General features: G+C 41.9%; 1 protein-coding gene across 3 annotated transcripts in view; it reads right to left on the bottom strand.

Moving 5' to 3' along the window:
• The window catches only part of LDLRAD3 (low density lipoprotein receptor class A domain containing 3), a 104,240-nt gene that overhangs the window by 68,034 nt on the left and 21,568 nt on the right, over positions 1-14,638 (bottom strand). For 2 of the 3 annotated variants that reach the window (XM_072422133.1, XM_072422134.1), the window contains exon 2: positions 3,346-3,492. In XM_072422133.1, coding sequence (XP_072278234.1) covers positions 3,346-3,492 — 147 coding nt within the window. Of the gene's footprint in view, positions 1-3,345; positions 3,493-14,638 lie in introns of those variants that run through there. The other variant, XM_072422135.1, reaches the window with a different exon arrangement.

Genomic DNA, 14,638 nt, shown 5'->3' with positions numbered 1-14,638 from the left:
TTTACTGAAGTGTCATTTAAAATGCAGATTTTACTCTCCGTCCCCGCTCTGCCACAGCAGATGCATCTCACATCAGGAAGCCGTCTCTGCAGTGGAGAACACAATTGGGAAACGTCTGTCTGGCTTTTCCTATCACAGTCTCACATGCTTCATACAGGACTTAGGAGAATTGATACAAAGCAGATTAGAGAAGCCGTGCCAACCAGGCCCGGGCACATCCGGCATTTCCCAGAGAGAGCCACAGATGTGCCAGTGGGGGTTTACTTTGAGGAAGATTTCAGTGAGAATAAAAAGGAAGTGAAGTTCCTGCTTTGACCAGCAGAGGCAGCAAAGTAAAAAAATTGAATGCACATTTCAAGGGGAAGAAGTTTGAGCTCTGTACAGAATACAGATTTATATAAAGGAAGATGAGTTGCAGTTGAGAGCAACTCATCTTCCTTTATATAAGAGAGCAGTAGCTTCCTTTATTATAATGAGAGCAGTAGCTTAGAGAGATCTAGGAACAAAAAAGAACAAACTTCTTTCAGCTGGAATGTTGCATTTGCTTAAAAAAAACATAATATGTATATACTACTATTTATTGTATATTTATTTAAACCCAGCTAGAACATTTTTCTCAAAGAGGGTTTTAAAACCGGAAAAGGTTCAGAACGTTCAGGTTTTTATTGCAGCTGCACCAAGGAGATCTGCTCTCACTTTATGTTCTAGGGATTTAGCGTCACTAAGACCAGAAATAGGGGGAATCTCTGCAAAGTGGGCAAAGAGACTGAACAAAAGTACTTTTAATTGCAGAAGGGTGGCTCAGTGGTTAGCACTCTGGCCTTTGCAGCGCTAGGTTTCAGGTTCGAATCTCAGCCAGGGCACTATCTGAATGGAGTTTGCAGGTTCTCCCCGTGTTTGCGTGGGTTTCCTCCGGGTACTCCGGTTTCCTCCAAGATTCCAAAAAACATGCAGTTAGGTTAATTGGCTTCTAACCAAAATTGACCTTAGACTATTTTAAAGACATATGGCTATGGTAGGGAAATTATATTGTGAGCCCTCTTTAAAGGAACAGCTAGCGGCAAGACTATGGACTTTGTACAGCACTGTAATATGTACAGCAACTGTAGTAATATGTTGGTGCTAAATAAATACTGTAATAATACAAATAATATTGCTGATCCTTGCACTGCTTGAACCTTTTTAACATATTTTTTCTGCTGGTGTCACAAGGCTCAAGGGATTACAGTATGGTAATATAATGGAAGATTCAGGCATTCATGCTGACTAAATTTACAAATATATTGATCTTTTTTAGATGAAGGAATTAAAATGTTGTTAAGTACTTTGCCACTTCTCATAACAAAGTTAAATAGGTATACCGTAGTAGTTCAAAGTAAAGGTAATCTGCCAGCCCTTTCAATAGTGAAAAAATGGACAAACAGAAAAAAAGAGGGCTTTTAGGGACACAAACCGTATATTTTGTCAAATCACAGGTTCGCAGAGTTTTCTTAATCCTCCTAGCTTTCTAGTTCCGTCCAAATTTCCATGAAAAATGCGTTACTTTTTTTTTTTGCATTAAAATTTATTTTACATTGTAGGCTATATTTAATGCATTTATTAATAAACTTTAAATAAAAAAAACGCAGCTGGTGATCGAAGAAGACGGACGTGTCCACAGGACCTGCGGGGACCAGCAGGACGCCGGGGGATGAGAACAGAGCAACCTAAGTGGGGTTTTTTTTTAGGTTAAAGCTACTCCGAGTGTGACTTGGGATTACCCTTATTTGCAGGTAAAATCCACCACGAGTCACACTCGGGAATAACGCCAGGGGGGTTTATGTATACGTACATATAAGGGTAAAAACAAGTATTACATGTAAAGTATAATTTTGGCCTGATGATAGGCACTATACACTCATTACTATAGAAAAGTGTTATCCGGGGAGATAACGTCCTCACATTCGCAGAAGATAGTCCCAGAATACAAGTAAATAATAGCAGTCGCTTAGGAGCTCCTGACGCATTTTAACTTTAATAGAGGTAAATATGACATGCAATGTGATAGATATCGGGTGTAATAATGGAGCTTCTGAGGCTTCATGGAGTTGGAAAAGGTCCAAAGTCTGAGATAAAAGTATGAAGTTTAAATTGTCGAAAGTTATGTAAAGACAAATCAGGAGAGAGCTGGAGCAGAAGCAGTTCAACAGCAGAACAGAGAAGCCTGGAGGCGCCTGCTGTCTCGTTTAGCTCACTCTATGTAGTTTGACAAAATATATTGTTTGTATGCCGAAAAGCCCTCCTTTCTTCTGTTTGACCATTTTTGTTGATATTTGCTCAGAATTCCGGGTTGAGTTTGAGAATGATGTTCACTAAAAATTAAGTAATAGCAGTGTAATCTATTCAGGTTACATAGTTAGTCAGGTTGAAAAAAGACATCAAGTCCATCAGGTTTAACCACTAGGGAAATGAACATATCCCAGATATAAAACCCTATGAACATAGTTGATCCAGAGGAAGGCAAAAAACCATGGTACAAGTTGCTCCAACAAGGGAAAAAAAAACCTCCCTGATTCTATGGGGCAATCGGATGCTCCTTGAATTAACAGTCTCTATTATCTTTACTTTAAAGCTCTAATCCCTAGTTATATTCTGTGCTTCTAGAAATCATCCAGCTTTTTCTTGAAGCAATCTATAGTAGTTGCTGAAACTATTTCCTGAGGGAGCCCATTCCACATTTTCAAAGACCTTATAGTGAAGAATCCCTTCCTTATCCGGAGCTTAAACTTCTTTTCCTCCAGACGCAGAGTGCCCTGGGAGGAGAGTTCTCTATATGGACCATTTATATATTTATACAGAGTGATCATATCCCTCCTTAAATGTCTCTTTGGCATTGTGCAGTGATTTCAGTCTGCCATGTTGTTTAGACACTAGAAGTTACTGATAGCTAACTGCAGAACTCTAGAAATCCAACACCCCAAGAAAGGATTCTCTGGGTATTGAAGATCTTAAAAAATATAAAACGCAGTGAGGTTTGCAAGGCAGGAAGTACAATAATTTTTTTTACTTGGTTATGATATTTGCTATATTTTAAACATGAGTCCAGGTGGCTTTAAAGTGGACATGTTCTTTGCATAAACAATGTGTTCATACCAGTCCCACCACCTACACATACTTCCCTTCCTTTTGCTCCATTCACTCATTCGAAATGAAGAAGAGAAGCTCTGTGTAAGCCAAGAGTTATGAGAAGGCGGATGAGTGCAGAGAGAAAGGGGACATTGTCACTTTGTGTAAAACAAGAAGTAGCTGAAGCATGTGACCAGAAAGAGAACAATTGATTAGAAAGATGAAGAAAGCATGACTTACGACATTCCTCTTCATCACTCCCGTCAAAGCAGTCAGTCAGCCCGTCACACTCCCATCCGCCTGGTATGCACACCCCATCGTTACACATGAAGTTACCAGGGATGTTACATTCTGTGGTCTGGTTATTCCCAGGTAACAGCTGACCATCTGCAAGAAAACAAAAGAAGTTAGATAAATGCTACAGAACATATAAATGTCTTAAGATGCAGTGACTTGCATTAGTTTTCTTTAGGATCACCTGAAGTTCATAGTATAGATAAACATAATTATGCCATGAAATGTCTTTATGCAGTGATCACTTTCCATTTACTAAGGCTGCATTCAGCTGCTAGATTTTCATTTCATTAGGTCTGCAGGCCAAAAAGAGTTCAAGTACATAGAAGTAACATGTTTTCATAGAATTGTAAGTGTATCTACTAATACTAGGGTAGGAATGTCAAAAGTTGCCCGAGTGCCTGGCTCCTGGGTGAAGAGGGGTGGCTTGTCCTGAGTCCTTTACCACCATGCCAAACGTCCGAGCATGCATGGCAGTGCTTGGATCACAGGCCCACAAGAAACTGGAAATGTTGCATACCTATCAGTAGATAGGCTCGGAACAGTATGAATCAAATATCTACTCATCTTTTTAACCATTTAAATAGGGTCATATGCAAGAAATGTAAGGATATCCTGATCGCCTACCACTTAGGAGATTTCAGAAAAATATGGATCAGCCTAATGTTTTATTGCTGTGCACCACCATCCAAAATCAATAATTTTAAGCCTGGAGGGACTGTATGCTCCTTCCTTATCTTCGCCAATGTTTGTGCTCATGTTTGTGTAAATTTATATTATATATACACACATACACAAACAAACATATATAAATAAACACACACACACACTTGTATGCTAAGATGATATGCAAAACTCTATAAAACAGTCCTATGGCTTCATTCAGGATATGAACAGACTCCTTTACCAAGATATCATTGAGCAGAGACTTATCGAGGGAGAGCATATTCCTCTAATGAAGTGTCATATAAACACAGATCTACATGGAGACATTTGAAAAAAAGAAATAGCAAGTGTTTTTTAGCTTTTCCTATCGAATATCCCTTTATGCACCCTTCAGAAGTTCCAGTACTCAAGCAACAAGTGCAACTCAACTGCAGCCTACTACTGTTGGAATACATCCCCATTTAAGAAGCAGCGGGGCACCAAAGGGCAGCCAAAAGCTGGATGTCAAGAAACTGCCCCATGCAAATGAATGCTAAAAATGGTTCCTAAATGCTCCCATACTGTTCAACAGAAACGGTTGGAAGTGTGGTTGAATGTGCAGTAAACGTCTGAAAAGTAGCCTTAGACATGCTTAGCTTACCATATCTGGTCATCTCTAAGGCTATGTATACACATCAGATGATTCTCATCTGATAATTGCTTCAGGACTGGTATCGGACCTGCATCTGGCATGTGTGCAGCTCTTGTCAAGACGTCGTTCATCGATCTGCCCTGGCGGATCCACGAACAATCGTAGTACAAGTGAGGGGGAGAGAGCGCAGTGGGGTCCGGCTTCGCAATTCTCCCCTCTCCTTAGAGCAGAAAGGTGCTGGATGTACAGCGCTCGTTCAGTCTTTTGTTGTTGGAAAGGATTGTGAAAGATCGTTTCCAACGATGAATGTGTGTATGCAGCCTAAAAGAGGCACAAATGTGTCGGATGTATTTACAATGAAGACATTTTCACGCAGAGACACACAAGGCAGAAGTGACAAACTATCATCTTCTCATATTACGAGGAAACCAACTTTCCATAATGAGACAACTTAGTGAACCACACGAAGGAATTTCATTATTCAGATCTTGGTAATGGAATCCAAAGTCAAAAGGAGACTCTACACGTCATTCACCGTTCCTTTAAATAATATTCTTTCTTATTCGGTGGATTGTAAACACATTTTTCTGAACCAAGTGATGTGCGGAATTACCAAAATATACAAATGGAAAATAAAACTGCCCAAAATACAGCTCTGACCTCATAAGCGTTGGCGATTCACCTAAAAAACACATAATTATTCCACTTTATCCATCCACTTTTCAATACTAACAGCCTGTAATAGCCGAAACTATTCAACGTGACATCCAACAAAAACAGGCTATTATACAACCCAGAAACTCTTTAATCTTCGCTTCATTAGCAACGAATATTCTCTCGCCTGACCAGGCAGAATACAGAAGCGCAGCTGGAGGTCGGATGCACTAAACTCCCAAATTGCAGGTGAATTATTGATAATGTCTATCCAGAAATAAGAGCTGTTCCCCGTTCCTTCGGGACACAACAGAGAGGATTTCAAAAGGTCACCCAGACACAAGAGTTTCTTGAGCTCATCTCCAGTGAAAGAACACAGCAAAGGATGCTTTGTAGACTTTCAAACTGTTATTTAATGGGAAACTTTGTCTCAGTTCTGCTTTTCTTATAGGGATTTTTTACTTCCTGTGAAGATGTGATTAAAAAGCTGTTAAATAAGCAGTAGGAAAACAAGGAAGTTGGTCTATGGCATCCAATCTGCAAAGTGCAGTTTACATTTGGCATGAAAGGCCTTATTGTATGCTGAAGGTAGCTGGCAAATGCAGGGTAGCGGGCAGGGAAAAGACACTGAAGCGCTGAATATTCCAGAACTTGGCACCATTGGATGGGGTATGCAGGGTAGCGGCAGGAAGCAGGCACTGGAGCGCAGAGTATTTTAGAATTTGGCACCATTGGATGGGGTATACAGGGTAGCGGCAGGGAGCAGACACTGAAGCGCTGAATATTCCAGAACTTGGCACCATTGGATGGGGTATGCAGGGCAGGAAGCAGGCACTGGAGCGTAGAGTATTTTAGAACTTGGCAAAATTAGATGGAGGGATCTCCAACATGCAGCTAATAGAAAAGCAACATAGTCCATGAAACATGTCAATGTAGCCCCCAGTCATGCAGCTTTCCAGATTTTAAAAGCAAAAACAAGTTCATCCATTCCCAACACACATCTGTAGAGGATCCTCAGCCATCTTGACTGCCCATGCTGGATGATGTAACTCCTGTGGAACACGCAGGAGTTATTATTATTATTACACAGTATTTATATAGCGCCAACATGTTACACAGCGCTTTACAAAGTCCATAGTCATGTCACTAGATGTCCCTCAAAGGGGCTCACAATCTAATGGTTCTACCATAGTCATATGTCTTTAAAATAGTCTAAGGTCAATTTTAGGAGGAAGCTTAACCTAACTGCATGTTTTTGGAATGTGGGAAGAAACCGGAGTACCTGGAGGAAACCCACGTAAACATGGTGAGAACCTGCCAACTCCATGCAGATAGTGTTCTGGCCGAGATTCGAACCTGGGACCCAGCGCTGCAAAGGCCAGAGTGCTAACCTCTGAGCCATCTTGCTGCCCGTTCATTCATTTCTAGCACACATTCTGGGTATTCTGGAAACCAAAGCTGAAGGTGAGCATGCACAGCTCAGCTTTCTGACAGATACCTGGAGCGACCAGGAATTTGTTTAGGAAGCACACTGACTGTCCCTTTCCACACCAATACCCTGCATGATCATTCCTAAAGGTAGAAGTTTGGTTCTGCTTTACCTGCAGCAGAGAAAACATCAGATCCTCAGGATGGCTGTGCTATGTAAATCTCATAACAAGTTGGACAGGAATACAAATATTTTGGCAGGCCAGTTCCCATGTTTGCGTTTCATCTGTGTACTTAGCCGTTTGCTTGCAGTTCAGCTTTACATTATGCTGTACGTATTTTTCCCTTTTTTGCCCAAATACAAATTAAGTATGCTAGAAGTGTACTTACTATAATTACAGGTGTATCTTTATGTATTACATCTGACACTTCCAATTCAAATATTTAGGATGTAACATTATCCTTCAACCATCCTCATGCCCCTGTGACTATTTTGCTTCAGGAAAGGTCTCCTGTTCTCATTAGTATACACTGCTAATGAATCTTTCTGCCACTTCAGGTGACCCAGCTACCTGCAGTGAAAGTCAAAAAAAAATCTTTACTGAGCTTGTTACAGACTGCCAGCAACAGAGCAATATAGATTCTGATTCACACTGTACTCTGTGACACTGAAAACCTTTCAGGACTTTTCAAAGACTTTGCTTGAGAAACCACTTCAAGGAGAGCGAATGATGGTCATAGAGATGTCTGCAATCAGAACAAGAAAATTGAGCATCTTTATCAACAACTGGGCCACAGCTGAGTTTACCTTTTGAAGAATAACATTTCTGATCATGGAGAGACTATTCAGCTGAGTAGGAATCCAAGAAAAAAGGAGCAATTCTTCCATCAAGTACCAATTGGAGTTCCATCCAAGTTAAGTAGAAAAGAAGAAGGCAAAATCCAGAGGCCAGTCAATGCAATTTATCAACCAGCACAATCTTTTAATAATCTAAGAAGAAGAAAATACCTATTTTTATTTGCCAAAAAACTCTTCTTTTGCCTCTATCCAGTACATGCTGGTGTAGTTAATTTGGGGCTGGCATCTGTTATTTAGTTTGAACTTTATTGGAGAAAGTGAGCTTTGGTAATCCCTCTGTTATAACTTAATATTTTAATACACACATTACTTTCAATCAGGGGCCCACTGATGACCTGCAGTGTTCTCTCCAGCCCTCTTTAGCTGGGCGTACCACCCAGCACAATATGTGGCCACCACCCGCCCACAGCTTCTCCCCTCCTAGCTTAAAAATATTTCTGGGGAGAACAATGACCTGGCATCAGGATTTTGTCCAAGGGAAGAAATGCAACATCTCCACAATTTCCAGTGGCAGTAAAACAAACAAGGACAGATGGGCCAAGCACCAAACAGACATCAGATGGCCGAAATGATCTGCCGTGGGTGTTTTCAATGCATGAAAAATAAACAAGTACAGTACATACTTGTTTGACCACCTGCTGTGGACTCCTCCATATGAATTCACTGCTAAACGGTCATTCATCAATCCAACGCCAACGACATTAGGGGACTGCTGAACACAACAAATTTTCCCAAGATTAGCACAACCATGACAATCATCTCACCTGTGTACACAGCTTCGGAAAGAGAGCCTGGTGGAGAATGAATGTCTCCAAAGACAATTAAAACTAGAAACTGGATTCCACTGGTTAATGGGGCACGTTGGAGAAATTCTGTAGGACATTTGTATCAAATGGCAGAAGGTCATAAACCTGAACTGAACAGTAATGCCAAAAGATGTAACAAGGTCACCCAATATTCTCTGACGTTGATATGGTGAACAGAAAATGTAGGGAAGCAATGAAACAATCTAAAGACGTATACCACGCCGCCGGATACTTATCTTCAGCCATAACAAGTACTTTATGAGCAACTTATATTAAGTAGAGGGAATACCTTATCTCCAATGAAAAAATATTTGAAAGTTTCCTTCCGAAATATCAATGTGACTTACCAACAAGCTCAGCCCAGTTATACATTATTCAATTATTGCTTGAATAGGTATCACATTTTAAATATTATGGACATGAACATGTGGTTGGAGCGTGATAAGCTTTCAATGCAATTGTATTGTGAAGTCATGAGGGACTTGCGTACATACATACGCACATTCTTGATTGAAGAAGTGAAAGATGCTACAAGTATACCCGTATATGTGTATGTGTGTTACTTTCCCCACCTCCTTGATTGTAAGCTTTTTGGGGCAGGGTCCTCTCCCCCTGTGTCACTGTATTCATCTGTCATTTGCAACCCCTAATAAAATGTACAGCGCTGAATGATATGTTGGCGCTGTATAAATCCTTTTTTGTTATTAATAATAATAATAATAATAATAATAGTAATAATAATAAGGCAGTAGCAGCTAGGACTGGCAACCAACAACAGGGGTAGCCTGCAGAATATTGAAAGACCCTTGGGGGGGACGGAACTCAGTGTTGGCCTTCGTTCTGGACTACAGACTACCATCCATTTAGAATTGGGGGGGGGGGGGGGGGGTGCAGACATTCCAGAGAAGAAATTGGGCAAAGAAAGATGGCAATACAGCATCAGATTTTGGCACAGCAAAAGGCACTTCAACACAAACAGGAAGTTAAAAACTAATCGGAATCCTGGCACATCCGTGGGCATTTTATGTAACTACAGTGCTCCCCCCAGCCCCTTTTAGCTGGGCGTACCACCCAGCACTTTTCACTAACCAACTGGTTGTTTTATGGTGTTACCTGAAAAGTTGGGTCACAATACGGGGTCACCACCCGCCTACAGCTTCTTCCCACACAGTCTAAAAATTTCTGGGAAAAATACTGTATGTATATACTGTAAAATACTGTATTGCTTGCATGCAACAAAACACAATAACATCCAACCAAACGTCACGCAATGTCAGATATGTAAAAAACGAACCTTTCAGTAAATTCCAATGTTACTGCATCACCCACACAAGACGCTTTAATGAGCTCTTAATTAAAATCCTAGTTTAACGGCAAGTAAGAATATTGTGCTTAATTAGAAGTTATTATCTATCAGTAATAAAAATATTACCGCTTCTTCATAAAATAATGAGGAATCAACTGGTAGGGTAATTAACGTAAGAGAGACAGGGAAAGAAAAGAAGGGAGGGAGAGAGAGGTAGAAAGGAGGGAAGAGGGGAAAAAAATGAAAGGGAGGGAAGAAGAGAGAGGGCAGGGTGTAAAGAAGAGAGAAAGGGCAGGGGGTAAAGGAGAGAGAAAGGGCAGGGGGTAAAGGAGAGAGAGAGAGAGGGCAGGGGGTAAAGGAGAGAGGTGGAGGTGGAAGTGGAATTGAATCCCCCAATGGCATGGAAGATCAGCACTAAAATACAGCATGTTGGTATGAACCGGGCAGGTAGAAAAGTATTGCTTTTCATGCGCTGTTGTGCTGTAGCAAAATGCAATATTAAAGCTGAACTAAAGCCAAAATAAAGAAAAAAAAAAAAAATAAACACCTTAAATCCCGCAGATCCTTCGATCCACTGGGAGGTTTTTTTCGATTGGATCCTGCTTCGTCCTGGTATCCTTCTTCAGACCAGCGCAGAGGAAGCACCATCTTCCTCAGTTTTCTTCCAGGTTCTTCTTCGTACATCACCCAATCTCACACTGCGCAGGCGTGAGTTCAGGTGATGTAGATGAGGAAAAAGATTGCCATCTCTCTGTGCATGCGTGAGATTGGCAATTTTTTGCTCCCATTAAAGAAAGAGCTTCTTCTGCACATGCCCAACATCTGGCATGCGCACAAAGGAGCAGCCAACAGCTTCCTAGGGTTCGTGACGTACATCAGTACAGGTTCTATTTCTGTGACCTTAAGCAAGTTTGTCGGTAAGTGAGGACAAGTTCACTGACAGTCTGCAGACTGAGGATCGTGGAGGTTCACCAGGAGAAGCCCAGAAGACAAAAGAGGTGGCGCCGCACATATGTACAGTGTACATGCCGAAAAAGCCTGACCTAAGTGCAGTCTGACGACAAACAGGAACCAACAGAACCCCTCAGAGGGCCACACAAAGTTCCTACCACAGTCATATGTCACTAACACAGCTTAGGGTGATTTTCGGGGGAAGCCAATTTAGGTTACTCCGACAAATCCACACAGCCACAGGGAGAACATACAAAACTTATGTAGATATTGTCCTTGCTGAGGTTTGAACCTGGGACCTTAGCACTGCAAAGGCCAGAGTGCTAGGCAGTGAGCCAACCGTGCCGAACATTACAGTCCCTAATGGTGCAAATGGGCTCTGAAAGGTCAGGGTAAGGAGTGGAGAGGAACCATGAGACAAAAAAAGAGCAATGTGTGGACCTTCCATTAGCTTTAAACCTTACATGAATGATTTGCTGCTATGTCCCAATATACAGAACTAACATAAATTTCCCTTAGTTGAGAAGCTATGATCACTATGCTGCAAGTATGAGAAAGCAATTTCTCTGTCTCTCCCTCTATTGCAATGATCAGAATGCAATATTTATTGCAATAAATGGCTGCAGTAGGCTGATCTACATCAGATATGTGAATATGGTGAACTGCACAGAATCAACATGTGCCTTAATAAAGACGATCCAATCCTCCTAGGGAAAGAATGCAGATAAGGGCATTGTCAGGGGGCCTTGAGATCTCTATATTGGGTACTAAATACCTGCAAGTGTCACATGTGCATGGCCTTAACGTGAAAAAAGTCAAATGATAACCAAGCATTATCTCTATGCAATAACTCCCCCCACCCATAGGAGGAGCAAAGCTATAGCATCAAAGAAGACAACATGAACAAAATCCACGCAGTGATAATCTTCCACCTTCCTATAAATAAAACACACTTTTTTATAAGCAAATAGCAAACAAGCTCCACCATCCCCAGCAATCCGTTACCTATAATTGGTCCCATTGCGAAAAAACTAAAGTGCAAACCTGACTAGAGGTGTTCTAACATGAAACATATCAGGTCATCTAATATTACGCTGCTAATAAAATATGAAAACATTTACGCAAAAAAAAGGCAGCGTGGGCGCCTGTGTCAGAAGGATAAGGATCGAACAGAGTCTGAGGAATAGATATTTAAAAATGAAGCCATAGCGAGAATATATTCTGAGATAATGATGTAATATTAGGATTAAAGGAATAGTGAAGTGAATTTGCAATGGAAACATTTTGAGATGTGATTGCAGTCTTCTCCCTGGCTCCTTTTAGCTGGGTGCATCATCCAGAACTTTTCAGTAACCACCCAGCTGTTTTTGGGTGGTTACAGAAAAGTTGGGTCACAATACAAGGACCACCACCCGCCTACAGCTTCTTCCCGGTCTACAAAACATTCTGGGGAGAATTGTAGGAATACATTTAAAGTGCTTTGTGTAGGTATAGAAACAGGTTCACTTCATGATGGCTCCTACAACCACTCCAGTGTTCAACCCCGAACTTTTTTAAGTTGGTGGGAAGAAATTGTAGGCGGGTGGCAGCCCCTGTATTGTGACCCAACTGTTCAGTAACGTCCCAAAATCGGGCGGGTGGTTATTGAAAAGTTCCGGTTGGTGCACCTAGCTAAAAGGGGCTAGGGAGAACACTGCACTCCTTCTACCTCTGATCCTGTTGCACTCCATATGGATGCTGGAGAAGACGTTGTGAAGATTAAATGTCATGCACAGTACAAAGAAGTCTCTCAACCTTTTTAGCTCTATGGAAATTTTTAAATCATTTTAATGTCTTGGGGAAACCCAAGTAGTGGCCATTATATAGACAGCTCAGAACATCATAGTCATGCAGCTGGCTCCACCAACTCGTGTTAGTCCCAGAACTTTAGGCATCATCAAGTGGGAGGTCAAAGACAGTTTGAGAAACCTCAAGCGACCTCTGGAGGAACCCAAAAGTTCAGGCATGCTGTGCCCTGCGTGATCTACACCTTCAAGCAGCAAGCTCAGATACACATATTGACCACCCCAGCACAGATATTCTTCTCTGCTTGTTGTGATCAAACCAAAAGCAGAACTAAAGTTCCACTTTTAGGAATCCATGATCAGGCGGGTCATTATTGCAGAAAGGTACAGGTGATGCCCCTTCTGCAATAATGCATCCTACCTGCCTAATCGTTCCGGTTATCTGTCAAAAGATGAGCTTTGCACAGGCGGCGTTAGCTTTGGCAGGATACCCAGCATACGACAGGATATCCCGGCTTCCTCTGCACATGTCAGGAATTATTGAACTCCAATGCGTCTGTGCAGGAGTTATGTCATCCCAGAACTGCCAACCAAGATGGCTGGAGATCCTTCACAATAATAGAAGAAAAGAAATGATGGCGGCACCCTGCAAGGGAATGAGGAAAGGTGAGTAACAAGAGTTTGATTGTGCTTTAAGTGAATCAGGGCTGAGTATCGGTTAACTTTAAGTTTGCTTTTATCTAAATATTTCAATATGAAAATTCCTATATTTTATGTTTTTTTGTATCCGCATTTTCCTGCTGCTAGAGACCGTTGCCCCTCATTGCTTCATTAGGGCCTCCTCCCGACTGCAATCAAAGCACATTCACATGAACAGCCTAAAAACCCTGCTGGTTTTTCCTGCAAGCTGGCACTCTATTGGCTGTTGTTGTGTTCGGTGAAAGCGCTGCAGAAAAATATTTGTCCTACATAAACAATGAAAATAATGAGGAACGCCAGTGTGAAAAGGCTACAAGCTGACTGCCTTCAAAAAAAAAAAAAAAATCCTACTCTAACCGGAGTTTAAAAACTTTTATTATTCTCACAATCAGCATTGCTGTTGGAAACCGTGCTAGAAAACTTAATGCAAAACTGTAAAATAATTGCTGGGGACTCATAGAAATTCCCTTCACGCAAACTCGCGTGTTGTAGTTGTGACAGTTATTGCTCCGACGCTCCCCAACTACTCGGTGCCCCAAGGCAAAGGGCTATCTTGCCTGCCGAAAAAAGAAGAAAAGGCTGGAATTTGGAGAATATACAAACAGAAAGCGACATGCATTTGCAATAATAGGTTGGAATATGTAAACGCGACGCGTGCGGAGCTGCTGGCAAAATCGGCAGATTAGGAATGACATGAACTCCTTTCAGATCCAATCAACTGCTGATAAGTTCTGCACTCAGACTGACATGCAACATGAAAAACAGCTCCAAGGTGAAAAGTCATGGAAGAGTTTGGGTGACCCTGGCTGACATTATGGCCTCTTTAAGGAAAATAAAGTATGGAAACCCTTAATTATATTTGCAGGATGTTTGGAAATAAGTGTAGCAAAGTTACATGGAGATCCTGCAAATAACGGCACCTCTATCATCGCTAAACTAGCTCCTTGGAAGTTGGGGGAGCATTGTCAGCCTGCCTTCTCCTTAACTGTCCATTGGGCTGCCTAACTGGAAAACCTGAAAGGTAGCCAAAGGGCCCTTTCACACCCGAGGTAACAAACCACAGGGTTAGCAACTCCTGGGTGCACAGCAAAGTTCTGCGGTGCTCCTTGGACTGGCAAACCCCACCACAGGTAACCATGTGGGCAAAAGTAACCCTGTGACTTTTGAGAACTGTGTTGCAACCTGCCACAATTGCATGAAAAAAAAAGGTTCCCAACTTCTCCCCACATGCTTGAAGAGGTTCCAGCCTTTCCCCACCTGCTTGAAGAGGTCCCAGTCTCTCCCCACCTGGTTGAAGAGGTCCCAGCCTCTCCCCACGGGCTTAAGTCCCAGCCTTTCCCCATGGGCTTGAAGAGGTCCCAACCTCTCCCCACCCGCTTGAAGAGGTCCCAGCCTCCCCCCACCCGCTTGAAGAGGTCCCAGCATTTTCCCACCCGCTTGAAGAGGTCCCAGCAT

The sequence above is a fragment of the Pyxicephalus adspersus genome, chromosome 9 (genome assembly GCF_032062135.1).
Source record: "Pyxicephalus adspersus chromosome 9, UCB_Pads_2.0, whole genome shotgun sequence".
Lineage (NCBI taxonomy): Eukaryota > Metazoa > Chordata > Amphibia > Anura > Pyxicephalidae > Pyxicephalus > Pyxicephalus adspersus.
Note: the sequence above shows the minus strand (reverse complement) of the source record. Positions and strands in the feature narration are given on the sequence as shown.